This window comes from Berghia stephanieae, chromosome 1 (assembly GCF_034508935.2).
Source record: "Berghia stephanieae isolate SIO BIC M18660-M18661 chromosome 1, UCSD_Bste_1.3, whole genome shotgun sequence".
Lineage (NCBI taxonomy): Eukaryota > Metazoa > Mollusca > Gastropoda > Nudibranchia > Aeolidiidae > Berghia > Berghia stephanieae.
The window spans coordinates 120,794,137-120,816,636 of record NC_088360.1 but is presented as its reverse complement, the minus strand read 5'-3'; the positions used below and the strand labels follow the sequence as shown (position 1 = coordinate 120,816,636).

The 22,500-nt window shown below is 34.0% G+C and overlaps 1 protein-coding gene across 5 annotated transcripts in view; it reads left to right on the top strand.

Moving 5' to 3' along the window:
- The window catches only part of LOC144962936 (3',5'-cyclic-AMP phosphodiesterase 4C-like), a 658,366-nt gene that overhangs the window by 303,337 nt on the left and 332,529 nt on the right, over positions 1-22,500 (top strand). Inside the window, exon 1 of one of the 5 annotated variants that reach the window (XM_078896351.1) lies at positions 14,204-14,444. The exons of the other annotated variants lie outside the window; for them this stretch is intronic. Coding sequence (XP_078752477.1) covers positions 14,311-14,444 — 134 coding nt within the window. The 5' untranslated portion in view covers positions 14,204-14,310. Of the gene's footprint in view, positions 1-14,203; positions 14,445-22,500 lie in introns of those variants that run through there. 5 annotated transcript variants of the gene reach the window in all.

Below are 22,500 nucleotides of genomic sequence, written 5' to 3'. Positions count from 1 at the left end.
ATTTGGCCAGAAAACTCGTCCTTCAATTATCGATCGATTTAAATGAACCGCATCTTGGCAAAAACTCTCAAACTTATGACTTTTCGAAGTCCCAGGTTTGAGAGTTTTTGCCAAGATGAGAGTTATTCAAATCGATCGATATTTGAAGGACGAGTTTTCAGGCCAAATTTGTTAATGCAATTTTTTTCTCCATAGCGCGGCAGTTAACTGGCTAACAAATGGTGTCTGAAGTAATCACGGGGGCAACACTCATCTTGGTATTTAGATAATTCACTAAGGCAGATTGGATACATGTCTGGAACATTTTACAACCTACTTCGTTCAGAAACGGAACAATTTTGCTGTCCTTTGTCCGATAGTCAATCAAAATTTTTGTCTTGGTTCTGTTTGATTACAGCCAATGTAGTCTTTTTTTTTTATTTCACTCTTTTGTCCAATTAAAAATAATCATTCCGAGTTTCTTTATTCCAAGATTCAATTCAATTTAATGTTTAAGATTATCTCCAATATTTCAGCAATAAAAAGACAAATTCCTGTTGTGGACATATTCATTTTGATTTAGATGGAATTTATTGTTCCTTTTTTTTTCTTATTTTTCTATTTCTCTCGGCAAGTTATTGATAATGGGATCTTAGCATGTTCTTCCAAATTCAATGTTTAAAATAAGAAATTAGTTCAAAACAATAAATGTTCCTTGGTTTATAAAACACAGAGAAAAATGGATTGACGTAGTATGAAGAACAATGTAAATTCATTATTCTCTTTAAAGTTAAACATAAACACTATCGGGAACATCATCATGAGTTGCATTCTAAATGATAATTAATAAAACTTGACTCTGATGACGTCATTAAAATGTGTAATTAAAACATCGGACATGGTTTTGAATGGCGATTGGGAGAGAGGGAGGATAACCATCAATGGTTCTATTGAGTTATGTGCAAGTCAATTAATTCTTCGTAATAATGGAGAAATTGCGTATTTTATTGATTATTATTTCAAACGTCATTAACCAATTCATTATTGAGTGTTTATACTGTCAAAATCCAAATACAGTTTGAAATAATGCATGTCAATAGAATGACGTCATCCATTGTGATGGCATGATGATGAAATGATAACAAAATAATACATTGTTTTTCTTGATCGTAGGTTGGACTGGGACTGAGAAAAAAAATAAAGTATATTATATTTGATTTTTAATTGCGTTTTATTTTGTAAATTTTATACATCAGGTTTTGCCGTTGCTGTAATTAATTATGATTACAAATTGATTTTCGTTCGTTTTGTTTATTTTGTCTTACTTTTTTATAGTTATTTTGTTTTTATAGAATGCTTGAGTTTTTAGATTACTTCCAATAATATGTATCTATCATATTTTTACCTATTTGAATTCAATTATCTACCTTATCCGTCTGTTTATCCATTATTCTGTTTGTCTGACTGTCTGTCTGTCTGTCTGTCTGTCTGGCTATCTTGTCTGCTTGCCTGTTAGTGTCTTACTCCATCCATCTACTAAATTGATTAATTCAGTATATTATTAGTTAAAGACGATTTTTGATTATGTGCCTACACAAATGCATATTTCTTCCTCGATGTCCCAGATTTGAGAGTTTTTTCACAAGACGAGGGAGGGTCGTTTTAGTCGATTGATATTGAGAGGATCAATGTTCTGACCAAAGCTTTTAAAGTGTGTTTTTCATAGGCCAGCAGAATACTTGTAATATTTTGTAAAATACTCATTTTGGTCCAAATAGATAGCATGGTGATTCAATACTCATTCACCATTCTTTTAAAGAACATGGGTCTGTGGGGTAACTAATTTTAGCAAGCAAACAAAAAAAAACAACTAAAGATTCATATAGCACAATATCTACCATCCGTTTTCAATGCGCTTTACAATGGTTCCTAGCCAACAGCAAACCAAAACGTGCATGACGAGTCATGATGCCCGTTAGGTGATGTTCCTATTTTTTTTTCTGACAGAGACAACGCTGAGCTAAATTTACACTTGAGGACAATGAGAGAATATGAGTAAAGAGCCTTTACGAAGGATTCAACTTTTCGCCGATCAAAGCGGGATTGGAACCTTGGACCTTCCGGTCAGAGGCGGGTGTCATTCAACTAGACGACATAGCCACATTATGATATTTATATACTTCAATTTTGTTATAAACATGAATGATTCAGGTTGTAAAAAATCCCTTTATAATGAGGGCCCGTTAGTCTGTGGCGATTGTTGATCCGGGTATTACAAAAACACGGGGTACTCAACCGTGTGTTGATCTTACCGGCCCATACCTGGACACTTAATTTTGTAGCCGTCAGGTCGCACCTTGCTTGCTATTCCACGCGGTGCTTCTATTATTCAGCGATCGGCCCAGTTTTTCTGGCAATGCTACATACATACAGACTGCACATCCCTCATAGAGATGTAATCTAGATATATGCCTCTTACCTGGATTTGTTATAATATTGTACCACTTTATGCTTGGAGGATCCTGCGTTTCTATAATTTGGCATGTGGTATTCTAGTATTCTCATAAACGTCATAACATCATCAGTTTCTTGGATGTGTTCTATGTAATGTTATAAAAAGGATGTGCTATTCTGAGTTTTTTAATTGTTATTTAACGTTCGGAGCTTTTTTTTAAAAAAATTATTTTAAAAAGTTGTTTTATTCGATAGAGGGTTGCCTATTTAACGTTATAAAAGTAAAGTAGTTTAAATTGAGACAACGAATCGTTGTTTTTTGGGGTTTTTTTGTTTTGTTTTTTTTTTTTTTTTGTTGTTTTTTTTTGTTTGTTTGTTTTGTTTGTTTTTTAACTTATAAGTGAAGCGAATGATCTATAATAAGACTAAAATCTATTTTATCCCCCTGAAAAAATATGCAAGCAAAGCAAGTCACTCATAATGTAGGCCCGTTGTTCAAGATACCGGCTCTATATGATTACCATATGATAATATTAATTATTGCATAATAGATGTCGTTATTTCAGACGAATTATTCTTATTTTAATGACGACGAAAATAGATTCACCTCATATCTTCTTCTTTTTTTACTTTTTTTGTTTTGTTTCAATGATATCCCGTGTATCAAATCAAATGATTAATCGTGGCATTGTTAACACGTTTACTGCCGCTCTCTGCTGGAAAGACACGTATTTAAAAATTTGGCCAGAAAAATCGTCCTTCAAATATCAATCGATATAAATGACTCTCATCTTGGCAAAAAAAATCTCGAACCTAGGACTTCACTCAAACCTCGTGAGGTCCCAGACATGAGAGTTTTTGCCAAGATGAGGTTCATTTATATTAATCGATATTTGAAGGACGAGTTTTCTGGCCAAATTTTTAAAATACTTGTCCTTCCAGAGAATGGCAGTTTACTGGTTAATAAGATGAAATCTCTTATCGTGTGTTATGAATGGCTTGAATGAAATAATTAATGGGAGTTTATCTCCTATTTTAGATTATGGGAGTTTATCTTTGATTTTTTGTTTATTCAATTTGTGAGTAACGTTACGCGTTTAGATGTGTTTACACGATCTCGGCCAGCGATAAATTATTCTAGTTTATGATATTCTATTTTTGATCCGGTTTATTTAGAATGTGATTCTATTGGGTTTGTTTTTTTTTCCGGAAACCTAACAAGTTCATGATTAAATTATGAGAAGGAACGAAGATATGATGATTGCTTCTGTATTTATGTTAATCTAAAGAACTTCAGTGCTACTTCATTTTATATAATATAATGGTGATAGATCCACTGATTCTTTTCGCTATATCAGTAGTTTTTGAAGATGATGATGATGATGATGATGATGGTGATTATTATTATTATTATTATTATTATTATTATTATTATTATTATTATTATTATTATTATTATTATTGTTGTTGTTGTTGTGTTGTTGTTGTTGTTGTTGTTATTATTATTATTATTATTATTATTATTATTATTATTGTTATTATTATTATTATTATTATTATTATTATTATTATTATTATTATTATTATTATCATTATTGTTACCTCCAGCTTGTCAAAAATTATCAAATCGCGACACCAAAGAAGAACTTTGATTGACAACGTGTTAGTAATTTCGATCGACCGATTATTCCAATCATGTTTTTCTGGCCAAAATATTTTTTCAAACATCTCTTGTCAGAGTAAGGCCGATTAGGCTTAAGCGCTAAAGGACGGTGCCAGTTGTTTTCTTTTTCCAAAATAGAGTCGGTTGATGGAATTCAAACATGTGCCATACTAGGTTCCCTTCCACCATCTTTCAGAGCGTGGGAGGGGAGTGGGGGGGGGGGGGGCAGGTGTAGGGAGAGGAGAGGGGCTATGAGCCCTGGGATTGTGTCACAATTCTTTCTCTATTTACAATATTATTATTATTTTCTGACGTGTTGATGATGCAATCAATGAATGCACGGCGTGTCGAATGAACTGAGATATCAAACACAATTGTATGGTTTCTCACTTCACACCAAAAAAAAAGTCAAAGCCATAAAATCCCCCTGCAATCCGGTTATCAAATGATTGTAAAAACCAGATATGACTGAATCCCAACAAATACTGTGATAGTGATAGCCAAGATCCCTGAATCCTTTGAGATTGACCCTATCTAGGCGGCTGCTTACGCCCCAGTTGAGGCCTAATCAAATGAAAAAATGGAGTGTATGGCTCTAACAATGACCAACTTTTAGATACATGACTATCTCAACCAGTGGAAGTATTAGAATTAGACTAATTCTATACCCATGGATCGACGTGTAATTAATTGCAGGTCTGACAACCTAAATTGGTATGGGCTCACTTTTGTAAAGGATATGCTCTCAAATCAACGCAAAATCGCCTATTACAACAATGAGAAATCAAGCCCAAAATTGTTTTCTGTTATCAGCCCTACTAATTAGTGAACATAGAACCTAAACTCTTCTTTTATGAAGATTCCATACGCATTATACAAGAAGCTGAAATTGTTAAGTATTTCCTCAACTATAATTTGGAAATAATATATTTGAGGTTAAAGCCCTCAATGAGAAAATAGAGTTTCCTTAATTTTGATTCCGATTTGATTTCAGATACAAAGGGAAATCACTCATTCGATGAAGAAAATTACAATTAACCAGTTAACTGCCGTACTCTGGAAAAACACGTATTAAAAAAAATTGGCCAGAAAGCGCGTCCTTTAAATATCAATGTTTTTAAATGACTCTATCTTGGAAAAAAAACCTCTCAAACCTGTAACATCGCGATGTGCCAGAATTGAGAGTTTTTGCCAAGATGAGAGTCATTTAAATCGATTGATATTTGAAAGACGAGTTTTCTGGCCAAATTTATATATATATATTTTTTTTTTCATACTACGGCAGTTAACTGGTTAATATTTATTTCTTCATGAGCCTTCCCTTTGTATCTGAAATCAAATCGAAATCAACATGATTCTTATTAATGCTTTGTCAATTATTCCACTTGAATGCAGCGCAGGTATTTTTTGCCATGTTTTTTTTCTAATTCTTTGTGACCAATGTCAACGATCCGTAAAAAAAAACACACTTTTACTTAATTCATCTTACATGGAGATATTAAATTTGCGTTATAATCATCAACAGAATTAATGATGCGTGACTCATGAAATTTAAATGCTCTAGTGTTCTGCCTAGTGTAGATACATCTGTATAACTTTTAGCAATTATATTATACTTTCTCAATAAAGTTGTAGGGCTCATAAAATGTAAGCTGAATACTTAAAAGGTTTTGGGAGTTGTTTCTCGGTATATAACAGCTTACTGATTGTTCTATTATTGTATACGGTCATGTGACTTTTTCACCTCCCAGCCCCCTCCCCCGGTCCCAAAGACTTGGGCCATGAGGTCAATCTCAGTGAAGTACATAAAATTTTCTTTGCACTATATTATATTTTGAATCTGTCCAGTTCTTCGCATTGTTTCAACTTTTCAAACTTTGGTATTTTGGATAAACAAATGAATCGACTGTGACAAAAATAATGCCATCACGTGGACTTCACTTCGGTACTTTTATATTACTATCTGAAGGGATTATAATTTGTGCATCTTCTCACTTATTCTATAATATATATTTTAAGTAAACGCCTCGTCCATATCTTACTCCATTGGTAACCATGGGAATGTTTTAGAATTCATATCAATGACAGATTCAAAATTGATAGAAAGCAGCATTACTGTAAAAACATGAATGAACCATTTCTCTATCGTGAGTGGTTATTTATCCCATTTTCAAAGATCCTCTCTCTCTCTCTCTCTCTCTCTCTCTCTCTCTCTCTCACACACACACACACACACACACACACGCACACACACACATACATACATACATACGTACACACACATACACTCACACACTCTCTCTGTTTCCTCTCTCTCTCTCTCTCTCTCTCTCTCTCTCTCTCTCTCTCTCTCTCTCTCTCTCCTCATCCCCACTTTCGCTAGCGCACACACGAGCTCACTTCAAAATACACGTTTCTATTTATTATAATAGAGCTCCATATCGATTTCGTGTTCAGTTACCCAAAAATATGAACATCGTCCGCGCCTTTGGGAAATAAAACAGAGACAGCAGGGGTGTCTGGGCAAGAGTAGTTAATGACGAGGCATCCGTTTGGATTGATTTTATTGATGGCGGGAAATAGGAAATGAAACTAACTCAAAGTAATACCTCAAAAGGGTTATTGACCGGGGTCTAAAAATAACAATTGGCAGAAAGACAAATGTTTAAAAATAGCACCCGCACTTTCTGATCTACGGATTACAACTAGGAAAACGTATGTCTTCAAAATGTCAAAATATCTATCGCCGCCTTGCAACTCATACCATAATATTGCGATACCAATAGCAGAAAATGTTAATATAATGATATATGAGAAATGAAAAGGAATCTAATTTAACGATAGCAATCCTTAACTCACTCAACACTAACACCGACTATATCCGTAGTTACCCAGGTTACTTTTACTCCATGCATATTTATTACATTTATATGAGACAAATTATAGGCATAGTATCAAAGCTAATGATTTTTAGTTTTTAAATGTTAATGGTAGTTGAATAAAACTATCTAAGTGCATGCTCATTTTTAATCCTATTTTTCCAATTTTGAAAAATAGCAAAAAATATCTATGATTGAGTGAGTTAACACACTTATTTACTTTTGTTTCACCAAACCGCGGCCACGTTGTGTTGATAGTTGTGTGTGATATACCTTGTGTTGGGGTATTGGTAATGTTATCAAAATACGAAATACTTTGTGCCAGGGAAAAGGTAAATGATATTATATTCCAATATTTTTTCTGTCACATAGGACCAAAAGTTGATACCAAAATGATATTTGCATGCGCCAGGGTATCGATAATAGATCAAAATACGATAATATGATTTGATATCAAAATGCGATATGCTTTGTGACAGATACCAATAGTCAATATCCAAATGTGAAATGCTTTCAGTCGTGTATTATGGATTTTCTTGTCGCAACAATTCTTGCTTGACCTGTTCAACGTTGCAAATTTACTATGTCCTACCAGGTCGATCTGGTATGATTTTTTTTTTTAATTTCGTGATAAAACAGATGAACTAAAGATTGTTTTGTTTTCTTTTTTCTTTTTATTTTCAATGTAAAAAAAAATATCCATCCTCTAGATACTCTTTTGACGCTTTTAACTTTAACATTGTAATTCGAACTTACAAGTAAATATTCAGTGACGGGCTCCCTCAAACAAAGCATTGAGTTGAGACGATACGTCGCAAATGCTGAAAAGTCATTTTATCCGCCCAATCTCTCTCTCTCTCTCTCTCTCTCTCTCTCTCTCTCTCTCTCTCTCTCTCTCTCTTTCTTTCTTTCTTTCTCTTTCTTTCTCTCTCTCTCTCTCTCTCTCTCTCTCTCTCTCTCCTCCCTCCTCTCTCTCTCTTCTTCTTCCTTCTCTCTCTCTCTCTCTCTCTCTCTCTCTCTCTCTCTCTCTCTCTCTCTCTCTCTCTCGTACAAACTCTATCTATCAAACAAACCAGCTATCTATCTATTTCACAATATATATATATATATATATATATATATATATGTGTGTGTGTGTGTGTGTGTGTGTGTGTGTGTGTGTGTGAGAGTATGTATTTATATCTTTTATTTGTTTTCCATTTATATCGTTTACTCTCAAAACCACCCTCCCTATCGGCTCATCATTTCTCTACACTCGAAATTGCAGGAAGTTGCGATAATGTATGAAAACCCTCCATCGTTTAATTATTCAGACGTGTAATTAGACGAGGCTCAGAATCTAATAATATTATATTGTATCCCCGTGTGCTTTTACGGTGTAATTTCTTTTTGACGGTGATTGCCTCTCTCTTGCTGTTGGTCGTTCAGCTCTTGACTTAAAACTATCAGCCAACCCCGTTGCCCTAACGTCACACGAATTTTACACGAATTGCATAATTTGAGGGCCTCTCATTATCCTGCATTCATAATTTGTAAAAGTATGAACATAATTTGTTGTAGCTACTTCATGCTGTGAACTGCTATCATGTTCCTGTATGTATTTTTTTTTTAAATTAAAAGCGAGACGACGTCTTGTTTTACTTTTAACTAGTTAAATGCCTCACCCTGTAAAAATTCGTGTTTAAAATTTTGGCCGGAAAACTCGTTCTTCGAATATTATATATAGATCGATTTAGATGACCCTCATCCTGGCAAATACTCTCAAACCTGGGACTTCTCGAGGTCCGATGTTTGAACGGTTTTGCGCCAAGATGAGGGTAATTTAAATCGATCGATATTTGAAGGACGAGTTATCCGGACAAATTTTTAAATACGAGTTTTTACAACGATGCGGCAGTTAACTGGTTAAGCACCAATGACTGTGCCAAGCTAAAAGAAGCTAGAATAACATAAAGCACGCTCTAAAGTAAGCTGAATGAGGTGATTTCACATCGAAAGAATGTTAAAACGATTGAACAGTATGCAAAAGCTATTACTACTTTCAAGCATTTCTCTCATATTTTTCTTGACTCCGTCATTGTTCTGACCTAAACTGACAAAACACATCTTTTATTATTTTAATTTGGCCCCAAAATAATTCATCACAACTATCTATCAATCGAGTTAGATTATTCTTACCTTTTTAAAAGAGTCTCAAAGCTGATGCTTTTTAAAGTCTCGGGTTTGAAATATCTCGATAAGCTGGAGATCATGAGAATCGATTGAAATTTGAAATAAAAGATTTCTGGCCAAAATGAAAAACATGCATCTTGTCATTTTGCAACAGTATTCATTATCGGTAATGCAACTATCATTACTACCGTTGTATTTTGCCAAAGACATAATATATATACTATGTTAACATATCTTATTTTTCGTTGAAAGATATTTGGGTTTTTTTTGTTTTGTTTTTGGGTTTGTTTTTTTATTACCATTAACACTGATTATTTTTCTTTTACTTCAAAAACTGCGATGATGCAAATCGATCTAAGAATTTCTGTAGTCAATGCGTTTTTAATGAGATAGACATGACGAAAACTGGCAAGGTCTTAGACAGGAGAATCTAATGTTGCTTTTAACAATGATACCACCACTACACTGTTGTGTTTTGGGAATAACCCTGTTACAATTCCTATATATTAATAACATAAAAATTCTTCTAGACTGCAATTTTCTTTTTCCAACATTGTGAAATACCCATGAAGTAATTTTTGTGTTCTGGAGAATAATCTAAGAAGGTGATTTTGTTTTTCAGTATGTGGAATAACTTTTTATTTTTCAAGCCTAAGTTTTTCAATAATCTCTAAAACAATTTTTTTTTGCATACTTTCCTCTTCGCCTCGACCAACCCAATAAGAGCTTATGTTAAAGATGAGAACAGTAGGAATTATGTATCCAAGCGGTACAAATCGTTACGATCTATTGATAAGAACACTGGGTTAGGGATGGTCTAGCCTACATTCACGTATCTCTTTCTCTGTCAATGACTCTCTGGCACTTAACAAAGAAATTGTATTTGAAAACTATAGCCACTTTAAAACATATTTTAAAAGTTATAACATCACAGGGTTGTTATGAACTTTCTCTCTTTAAACGAGTCAGGCTGAGATGGGAGAGAAAGTTAAAATATCGTCTTGAATATAAAGAAACATTCGATGATAATAATTCATGGAATATTCTAGAGAGAAAGTTTTCCAAGATCGTATTTGATATACACAGATTAATACAATGGATGCTATTAGAGTCAAATTGCATAATGAAAGACATCGATTCAACTTATCTGACAGTATGATTTAAGATCAAAACTCGTAACATTTTTATTGTTTTGAGGGAATAAATTCAGCATTTCATGGATTCAAACCCATGACACTTTGTCAAATTTATTGATTTTTAATAAAAAAATTTTTGGTTCTTTTAAACCCAAAATAACAAGTTATTGCTCTGCTTTTACATATTTTGATCATCTATCTTTTATGTGGATCGTGTTTGCTTGTGTAGGAAGGAATTCTTAATTTTGCTTTACACATTTTTGCATATTAGTAAGGTATTTATCCATATTGTAAGGCAATTTTTTAAGGTTAAATTTGTATCATTTTTTTTCAATGACAACTGAATGTTGAATGTTGTTGCCAACTCAGTATATCCACATCTTTAACCAGCCCCTGCAGTTGTTACGTGCGAAGATGAAAATATACACGCGCCATAAACTCACTATGCGAGGGGAAAACTTTTCGTTTCAAGTAAGAGAAAAACAGTGAAGACATTTATTTCGTTTCGTTTCGTAGGGTGGGTTCATGCAATGTGATCATTTTTGTTCTTGGTGAGATCATATAGATTACTATGGATATTTGCTGTTAAATGGAATTGTAAATTAAGTTGTCAACGAATAGCTTTTTTTTGTAATTGTGTTAGTCACGTTGAGCACATGATAATAAAAATTGGATTTCATCATTCTAGTTGTAAGTTTATGATTCAGCAGTTAAATTGTCTGACATTGTAAAGGAAGATAGATAGATTTTAAAAGAGGTAACAATTGACCCGACGGCGACCTTTTAATAGTACCTTTTATTTACCTACTCTACTTATTTTTAACATGGTCTATAGAATTCCATTAGGCTAATGGTTGTTTCATTTTCAAATGTTGTTATATTCCGAAATGTTATGTTGTTTTACCAAACATCCTTTATTCTTAATCAATGTATTATTTAGGTAAGTGCTGAATAAAAACTGACAAAGAATGGAAAATAGATAGGACATTGCATATTAAGCTGAATGTTTGGGTTCGAATCCGAGTTTCCTCTTTGGTACATCGTTATCTCAATCTGCCAGAGAATTTACATCACTGTTGCTGCTATGTTGCGTTTGTTTGATGGATTATCTACACATAATATGTTATCATTACTACTATTATATAACCTAATAAAAGACGAATTAGATGACAGAGATGTGTTGGGTGCCACCGTAGCCATGGTTAACTTATAGCCTGACAATGGCCTAAAAATGACGTCAAAATGCCAGTCTTTGGCCACAAAAGAAAACAAATCGTGAGTTGTATTCAATAGTTCAACCAATGAGACCACTTGTTTCCATGAGCAATTATTACATACCAAATGCATTGCATCATGATTTCGAGTTTATTTTAAAAGATTATTAAATATTTTAAAAGGGATACGGTATATACTATATTATTATAGGTATTTTCCCCTTCTTTTTGTATAAAATTGTGTCGACGCTGCTTTACTGGCTGACGAATGTAAATTGCCAAAGTGAAACCATTCAAAAACTAATTCTGGTACAATTCAATGACCGAACCAAGATTTTGAAGACGTTCTCCGTTCGTCTTGGTTGTCAAGGAAGTAAAAAAGAGTGACTAGGTATTCACTGAGTTACCACCCAGACAGAGACGTAATGATAATGATAATATTATTCTGTGCTAGGAAGTGGCAATCAATAGACTGCCGAACTCTGGAAAAACCAATATTTGACAATTTGGCCAGAAAACACGTCCTTCAAATACCGATCGATTTAAATGACCCTCATCTTGGCAAAAACTCTCGAACCTGGAACTTCGCAAAGTCCCAGGTTTGAGAGTTTTTGCCAAGATTAGGGTCATTTAAATCGATCGATATTTGGAGGACGAGTTCTCTGGCCAAATTTTCAACTATGTTTTTTTTTTTCCAGAGTACGACAGTATAACGCAATGGGATGAAAAATGGTCTGCAGACCAACCCCCCTCCCCTCTCCCCAACACACACACACACACACACACACACACACATTTGTTTATTATTATTCTTTCTTCGTGTGGCCGAAATCAATTGAGGATAGTCGAAGCAATCTTCATAAATCTTTTGGGTCTCGAGCTGGCAATCGTCTTGTATAGATAGAATAGATTCGATAATGCCATAATTGTACTGGTCATCGATAGATTGCATCGTTGTACTACAGATTTTTGTTGTTTGTTAATTTGTTTTGTGATTTTTCTGTGTTTTGTTTTGTTTTGTTTTGTTTTACTTTTATTTCCCCTTTTTTTTTTCGGGGTCGAGGGGTCTTAGCAATGAGACCGGTGACCAATTACCACAATATTCTATACAACAGAGAACGCAAGATAAAGAAAAAAAAACCTTTGTTTGTATTTCTGTTTCCGTCCAGATATTTGTTTTGATTTTACCAGTGGAAGTGTGGTGAAGGTTGGTCCGAACCAGGTATTATCAATATTAGGCCGATTTATCTGAATTACAAAACTTAGTACAACGTTCCCATACACAATTGGGTTGTAAATTATAGAAACGTATTGCTTCCCCTTTTTGTAGACTCATCAAATTCCATATTTAGCAAACTATTGAACAAATTTAAAAGTTAGTATAATGACATCAATATTACTCGTATCTTCCGTCAGACATTATTCCGTAAATAAAATAATAAATGCCCTTTAAATAAAGATAAAAGTAAACGGTTTTGATTGAGAACAAGAACATAAGCGGACGTTTCATTTCAGTACATACTCTTTATCAGAAAATTAAATCAGAGATAGAAGAAAACTGGTAAAAAGGAGATTGCTACAATACGGGTAGATGAAGCGATCTCAAAGAATATGCATAGCCAACGAGGAATGGGTTATACAGGTCAAGAATACTGGTTATACATAACAAAATCATATTATAATAATTTTAATAATATAATTATATTATCATTATTATCATTATTATTATTATTATTATTATTATTATTATTAATAATAATAATAATAATAATAATAATAATAATAATAATAATAATAATAATGATAATATTAATAATAATAATAATAATAATAATAATAATAATAATAATAATAATAATAATAATAATAATAATAATAATAATAATAATAATAATAATAAAAGCAATTATAATAATAAGAAGAAGAAGATGAAGAAGAAGATGAAGAAGAAGAAGAAGAAGAAGAAGAAGAAGAAGAAGAAGAAGAAGAAGAAGAAGAAGAAGAAGAAGAAGAAGAAGAAGACTGATAATGATAATAATAATAATAATAATAATAATAATAATAATAATAATAATAATAATAATAATAATAATAATATAATAATAATAATAATAATAATAATAATAATAATAATAATAATAATATATGATGATGATGATGATGATGATGATGATGATGATGATGATGATGATGATGATGATGATGATGATGATGATGAATGATATATAATAATAAAATAATAACAATAATAATAATAATAATATAATAATAATAATAATATATAATAATAATAATAATAAATAATAATAATAATAATAATAATAATAATAATAATAATAATAATAATAATAATAATAATAATAATAATAAATCGGCAATACAATACACACTACAGCTGTAATTTTATGGGTACTTTATACCGCCCGTGTTTGTTTCAGAATTAGAAAAGATCGTTGTGGAATCCTGAGTTGTTGAATAATGCGCCACGTTCTACAAGATCCATTTTCATTAAAAGATTATCCATTCTTATTCGGAGTTTCACCGCTTAGATTGTGTTCGTGTCAGCAGCAGTGCCAAAGTGGTGTTAGTTATTCCTGTGCTCAGTGTGTGTTAGTGTCATCTATTCAAAAATTGGATTATTCTCAACAATTTTATCGTCGGCTTCACTTTCGTCAGCAACCCGTCCATCACTGTTGCCTTCTCTGCACTCCGCACCATTTGCAAAATTGCTCTGTGGATTATACCAACAAGTCAACAACGAGTCATGCGCATGCGTCCAGCAGCGTTCTCATTGATGGGCGATTTCCTGTAACATGGGGCGAGTTCCCACAGGTCCTGAATTGCTTCCTGTCCAGTCCAATGAACTGACGCCAACTAATATGGCCGCCGTGTACAAAAAGTTCAAGAAAATGGTCATACCCCGTCGGAGACGGAAGCCCCATGTTAGGTAATAAGATGTTATGATATTCTCTCCATGAAATTTCCATCAAGATTATATTTTAATGACTGCATGCTTACACTTACTTACTTGAATAGGCCTTATCTCACCCCCCCCCCCCCCCCCCCCCTTTTTCTTTTTTTTTTTTTTTTTTTTTTTTTTTTTTTTTTTTGTTTTTTTGAGTGTCTAAACTTAATTGAAAATTATCTGTGTAGGGCCATCTCTTAATATATCGGCATTTGCTATTGTCTGATTAACGCAGAATGAACCGGGATAAACTCGGGATCCATGGGCCGTATGGCTATAAGAAACGTTTCAAGAAACCTATATGTTTTTATGTTTTATATTGTTTTGTTTATTGTTTTTTTATATTTATTTCGGTTTGTTTGGTGTGTGTGTGTGTGTGTGTTTGTGTGTGTGTATGTGTGTGTGCGTGTGTGTGTGTTTTCCAATATAAAAAGATGTATAGTTACGGTACATAGGCTGTTAACAATTCGTTTGTCAAATCTGAAGCCGTTTGGAATCCTATGTCATCAATATCTATTTTCATTCTTTCACATCACACGTAAACCCTTGAAAGTTGAGTCTTAAGATGTGATACATCTTTATTTTCCCTACCATCTAGGTGGTTTTAACTTCAAATCCATTATTTTTTTTAACTAAAAATGGTTAATGGTATTGTGACACTGTCTTCATTGATGCGTTACCGTCAAATCTTTTGTCGATGAAAACTGTAGATTTTGTCCTGTCAGAGCAAAATTGAATCTCGCCATTGAAGGGTTAATGAGCAGGATTCTCTCAAGAAAATACCAAAGGGTTTGGTAATTTCCATTCAAAATCTGTCTAAAAGATACATTTTTAAAAAACTGATCATCTCCATCATCATTGATATTTCCATATGAAAACTCTTTGTTCTTCAAAATAAAAAGTGATGGTCGTTATTTCTCGACCTGATGATGACGATAGTGTGACTTGTCAGATTGGGATGTTGTCGACAAAAAGTTTCAGGCGCCAGTCAATCAATAGTATCTTTGTGTTATTGGGATGGTGCGGGGGAGGGAGGGGGAGGGGCGATATATATTATTGTATCTTTCTCTTATAGACGGTTGTCATTTTGTTTTATCATTGATTGTCTAACAGAACGTTGGTGTGATCTGAGGTTTTGTTGTTGACGTTATTGTTGTTGGGTTTCTTTTTCGTTTGTTGTTTTATGGGGGGGGGGGAAGTATTTATATCTGTTTTGTTAATGTTTTATTTCTTTTGTGTGTGGGGGGGGGGGGGGGTTGATTTTGGTTCTTTGTTTTGTTTTGTTTTTAGCTTTTAGTTTTTAATCGGATTTTGTGTAATCTTTTTCAGACTTTATTTTGCTTTTCAACCAAATTCATTGCCAACAATATATTTCCTTTCTGTATTTTGTCTCGAAATGTTTTTTTTTTTTTTTTTTGTTTTCAGTGTAAAATGGTTGTAAAACAATTACTAATTCTATGGTTAACATGAGAAAATTGAACTTATAGTTCGTTTTTTTTTCATTTTTTGTCATCTGTCTTTAAGTTACATTCAATTATGAATTTGATTATAACAGTCTTTTAATTCTCACTATATTATTATTTCAAATTTTGTGTATCCATCCCCCCCCCCCCCTCCTCAACATAATTCTGTTTTAAGATGATGAGTCACAATTTGTCTTTCGGTTTGTTCGACTGGTTATATCAAGTGATTTGACTATATTATTATTTTCTATTTCTAATTTTTACTGCTCCATTTCCCTATCTTCACGATCTAATCACCCCAAAAGACACACACATCATATCACGAGTATTATTCGATGAACGGGAAAAAATCGTTCGGATTCTAAAAATATATTCTGAAACGAATTTTGTGCCAAGTTTTTCTCATTACAAGAAGGAAAACATTGCTTGCAGATCGCTTCACGTCGTCGGGGAAATGAGGTGTACTTTACTTTTCGGGTTTAAGAATAATATGGTTTGGCGTTAAGATCATGAGATGTGTAACGCCAAGTGAACACTGATTGGGAGACGGTTATGCGCAAAGGGAGACGAAATTAGATATATATATATATAATATATATATTATATATATATATATATAATATATTATATATATATATTAGATAGATAGATAGATAGATAGATAGATAGATAGATAGATAGGTTGGTAGAAAGAGAGATATATAGATAGATGGATAGATAGCAGATGAAAGAGAGAGAGAGAGAGAGAGAGAGAGAGAGAGAGAGACAGAGAGAGAGAGAGAGACAGAGAGAGAGAGAGGGAGAAAGAGAGAGAGATGGGTTGAGATAGATAGTGAGTGTATGTGTGTCTGTGTGTGTTTGTATCTATGTATATATATATATATATATATATATATATATGTGTGTGTGTGTGTGTGTGTGTGTGTGTGTGTGTGGACTTGATTTAGGGTAGAACACACTACCTTTGCTTCTGTAATGACTTCGATTATTTATAGTATAGTTGGGACCGCTGAGGATGGTTTTGTAGTTTGTAGTGGTGGTGACGAAGAAGATGATAAGGAAAACAAAGAAGATGTTTTAAGGAGGAGGAAGATGATGATGATGATGATGATGATGATAATGATGATGATGATGATGATGATGATGATGATGATGATGATGATGATGATGATGATGATGATAAAGATTATTATGAATATCATCATCATCATAATCATCATCATCATCACCATCATCATCAACATCATCCATCATTATCATCATCCTCGGTACTAGGTTGTTCATATGTGTTAAATAGTCTTTATTTGACTGTAAAAAATGAAAACCCAATGGTAAAACGGTATTTTAAAAAAATACTATGTAATAACAATTATATGAATGCAGACAATATTTTCAGTCTAACTTTAATTCTAATTCATTATCTACAAAACACTATTTCTGATAAAGATTAGCAATAACCACAAGTATTTCCTTTTCAAGATACCCTACCCAAATACCTTATTTATTTATAACTCTATTTCACCACAACAGCTGAATTTCCTCTCAAAATGAGACGAGTTCAGACTGTAGTAGTAGTAACTACGGGAGACAGATTATGTACCGCTTACTGATAAAACGCCTTTTTGGTTTTGGCTATAAATCGTTAACTTCACTTCATATTATTCAAATCTACCTATTAAAATTAACCCCAACTTGTCAAAAACGTCTTAAAATTGAGACTTCATTTTGCCTCAGTTTCAATTTTTTTTTTTTTTTTTGCTGTAATTTGAATCAATGCAGTTAACTTTGGTGATCTGGAATTACATGCATTAAACAATTTGGCCAGAAACCTGTTCTTCGAATATCGATCGATTTTAATGACCCTCATCTTGGCAACAACAAAAAAAACTCTCAAACCTGGGACTTCGTCTGCCCAGAAAACTCGTTCTTCAAATAAATGTCAATCGATGTAAATAACCTTCATTTTGGCAGAAAACCTGGGACTTCGTCTGCCCAGAAAACTCGTTCTTCAAACAAATATCAATCGATGTAAATAACCTTCATCTTGGCAGAAAACCTGGGACTTCGTCTGCCCAGAAAACTCGTTCTTCAAACAAATATCAATCGATGTAAATAACCTTCATTTTGGCAGAAAACCTGGGACTTCGTCTGCCCAGAAAACTCGTTCTTCATATAAATGTCGACCGATGTAAATGACCCTCATTTTGTCAGAAAACCCTCAAATCTGGGACTTCGTGAACTTCCAGGTTTGAGAATTGTTTTGTTTGTTTTGTTTTTGTTTTGTTTGTTTGTTTTTTTTTTGCCAAAGTGAGGGTCATTTAAATCGATCGATATTTGTTGCACGAGTTTTTTGACCAATTTTTTTAATGCGTGTCTTTCCAGAGGTCGGTAGTTACCTGCTTAATATGAAGTAAAATTGTATGGCTAATATCTAAAAATGTGTTTTGTAAATCCACGACAGAGTTCGTCGAGGCCGGTCATGTTCGTTGCATTATATTATATATTATTATTATTGTTTGTGAATAACAACAAAAATACGTGACGGACAGTTTTGGATCTGGCTGGAAATGGGGCTATATAAAACAAAATAAGACCGTGATAGACTTGATACTGTGCCAAAAATGGAGAAACCCTGATTGATTTTCGTTCAGAAGGCAGAGCAGGAGAGCAAGGAGTAGGAATAGTACGAGAACGAAAGGAGGATTGACTAGAGATGGATTGGTTTGGTGGATGGGTTTGGATATTATGTGGATGTGTGGATGGATATATGGACAGATGAATGAATGAATGAATGAATGGATGGTGCGTGGATGGGTGGGTGGATGGATGGATGGATGGATAGATACGTATATGAATATAATATGGATAGATGGATTAATGGATGAATTAAACGTGCTCAAACTCTTTACAAGGGTCCCTGGCCAATACAACATTTAACATGTATGACGGGACATGACGCCTTTTAGGCGATATTACAATTTTTTTACGACAGAGAAAACGCTCTTAACGGCCAGGTACTAATTTTACACCTGAGTACGGCGAGAGAATGTGAGTAAAGAGCCTTCTCCAAGGACTCAACTATGCGCCGAGCGAGGCTCGAACCCATGACCTTCCGATCCGAAAGCGAGTGTCATACCACTACGGTATTACAAACCTCAAGTTTCATCCCGACATCATAGAAAACGGTAGGGGCTGCCTGAAGCCTGTGATCGTGAACATACTAACGAAAGAGTGAAAATGGAAGAGGCTTCGTATGGTTACAATACTGTATTGTTTTCCATACGAAGCCTCTCCATTTTCACTCTTTCGTTAGTATCCTGACATAATATGAATAAGGGGACTAATGTCTATCGCATCATTATAATATTTCTTTAGCCTTGGTGTTATTTGTGCTTGGAGGAATATAAATCACTAGGAAGCCCCTTTATATTTTCAATAAATACGCACCTAATGGTCTGGAGAAAAAAAAAGATATATATAAAAAAACAGCAGATTAATATCCTTTCATTTATTAAATAAATTTATGTAAACAACCAGCTATTGATGTTTTGCGGTTAGTTTAAAAATGTATGACCCCACGCCTCGAAGCATTATAATACCGCTGTGAGACGATGGGTCACAAGTGATTGCGAACACAGGACGTGACGTGGGTGTGACGTGTCGCATTCAAACCCCTTTAAGCTGAAACTAGTTTCGATTATTATCTGCCATCCTTTTGACTTCCCTTCCCATAGAAACACCCTGGGGACATTTTATAATATATTATCTGTCTCTGAGACGTCACCGTCCTAAACGTCCTACACACTTTCACCCAGTTCCAGCAATAGTTCATTCTCTTAGGCAATAACAAATCATGAGAATAATATTACATTGTGCATTGAAACAAGAAGAAGAAGAAGAAGAAGAAAAAAACTGGAGTATCTATATGCTAGGGCAGTGTGAGGGGGAAGTGTGGCTCAGCGGTACGGTCTTTGCCTCGTACCCAGAAGGTACCGAGTTTGACCACCCGCCTCGTCGTGTGGCCTTGAGCAAGTCACCTCGCCCTATCTCAGTTTGCGGCGCTGTTATTATTATTATTATTATTATTATTATTATTATTATTATTATTATTATTATTATTATTATTATTATTTTATTATTATTATTATTATTATTATTATTATTATTATTATTATATTATTATTATTATTATTATTATTATTTATAAATACGCCAAAGACGTCAAACCAATACCTTTGACAAACAAACAATGATGAATATCACCCTAATACATCATAATATAAAAGAGTTTCGATTTAGTCGTGCAAGTGCATGCAAATAAAAATCGTATCGATCTTGAATCTATTTCACCATCGAATGTGGGGCAAATATGCGTCTAGTTAATGAAATGGAATGAGCCAATAGTTTCTGTCACTTTAGCTCCATCTTTCGTTTACTTTGGCACAATATGCCCCCACTTCAAATCCTTGAAAATTTTAATCTGTTGGGGTATCGATTCCCACTCGACGTCGCTCTTGAATGTCGAGTACATTCTATTCTGCCCCCGTGTTTTGAAACATGATATTATGAGTACGTGTATCTTTTGAATTTCTCTGTTATTTATATAATCTTAAATTCAAGGTATGCCTGAATACATAATATAATTCAAATACTTCAATTCATTCAAGTAATATAATCGTTGATGCATATCTTCAAACAAAACGTACAGATCTAGAGCTGCTGTACTGTAAAGCTTGCGTAGTATATGGCGCCAATCCCGGTTTCTGTTGTGTTCAACGGGTAGTAATGATTTCGTATTACCGTTTGGACAAGACGCTACACTCCAGAATTAGCTTTCCGTCAGATCAAAGAGATCCAACTACTTTACTTATCTTCAAGAGTGATAATGACGTCGTTAAGGTGAATAAACAAAACAATGAAAATTTGAAATATAATATTCATAACTTTTAAAAACCTGAAAGTTTGTGCTTCTTATCATTTCAACGTCAGCACATTTTTTTTTAAAAAGAGCTTTTATATAGAGCAATAGCCACTAAAATTGCTCAAAGCGCTTTACAAGGGGTCCCTGGTCAACAGCAACATTTAACATGTAGGACGGGACATGCCGCCTGTTAGGCGATATTACAATTTTTCGTACATAGACACCGCTGTTAACTGTTAACGGCCAGGTACTCATTTTACACCTGAGTACGGTGAGAGAATGTGAGTAAAGAGCCTTTTCCAAGGACTCATCTATGCGCCGAGCGTGAGGCTCGAACCCAGGACCTTCCGATCCGAAAGCAAGTGTCATACCACTAGACCATATAGCCGCACATTTTGACATCCGTGTCGTTTCCAACATATTATTATTATTACCAAATGGAGCTGCTGGGTCAAATACTATGGCCCCAGTTTAGTGGATACTTTAACCCCGTCGTTAAAGAGTTAATGCACCAAAGACTGGGAGGAACTGGAGCGGCGGATAACCGTCAACGAGCACGCGATTTTCCTAACCATGATGGATGGTGAGTATGAGTGGAGAGCAAGGAGAAACAAAAGGAGGAGGAGGAGGAGGAGGAGGAGGAGAGACAAGGAGCGGATAGCAGGGGAGGTGAGAAAGGGGGAAGGGGTTGGGTGGTAGGGGGGGGGCGGAATTGAGGGGATTGAGAAGAAGTCTACTATGGAGGTGTGATGGAATCTTGTCTGTATTCTTCCATACACACGTAAATTAATCTGGTGACGTCACGCAATCGGATCACGTCACAACCCATTTTAAGATTCGATTCAATAACCCCTTTGGACTTAGTAGACCCTTTGATACCGAGGTGACGATAAGCATTGTTAGAGATGCTGAATGGGGAGTAGGAGAGTTACCTTAACAATAAGTGTCTTTGTTGCCCGGCAATTCTCGTCCACCCCTCCTTCGTAACTCATCTATCTATCTATCTATCTATCTATCTATCTATCTATCTATCTATCTATCTATCTAGCTAGCTAGCTATCTATCTAGCGAGCTAGCTATCTGTCTGCCTATATATATTTATATATATATATATAGATATATATATAAATATATATATTTATATATATTATATATATATATACATATATATGTGTGTGTGTTTGTCTGTCTATCTATCTATCTGTCTGCCTATCTATCTGTCTGTAAATTTATATATCTATCTATCTATCTATTTATCTATCTGTCTATCCATCTTTCTATCTATCGTTCTATCGATCGATCGATCTATCTATCTATCTATCTATCTATCTATCTATCTATCTATTTATCTATCTATCTGTTGCATATTATGTTCCATCTATTTATGTAGTTATATTTCTACCTGTCTATATTATAATATTGTATAGAGTATGCATATACATATATGTATGTCTGTTGTTTGTATTTGTGTGTGTGAGTCTGCGTGTGTGTGTGTGTGGGGGGGGGGGGGATTGTGTGCGTGCATGTGTATGTGTGTTCGTCTATATTTTCTCTGTCCCAAAATACAAATTGCAACATGGAACATCTAGAATGAAAGTTAATAAATTTTACAGGGACGTTTTTAGGGATGGTCTTAATTACAAATTTGCACGTT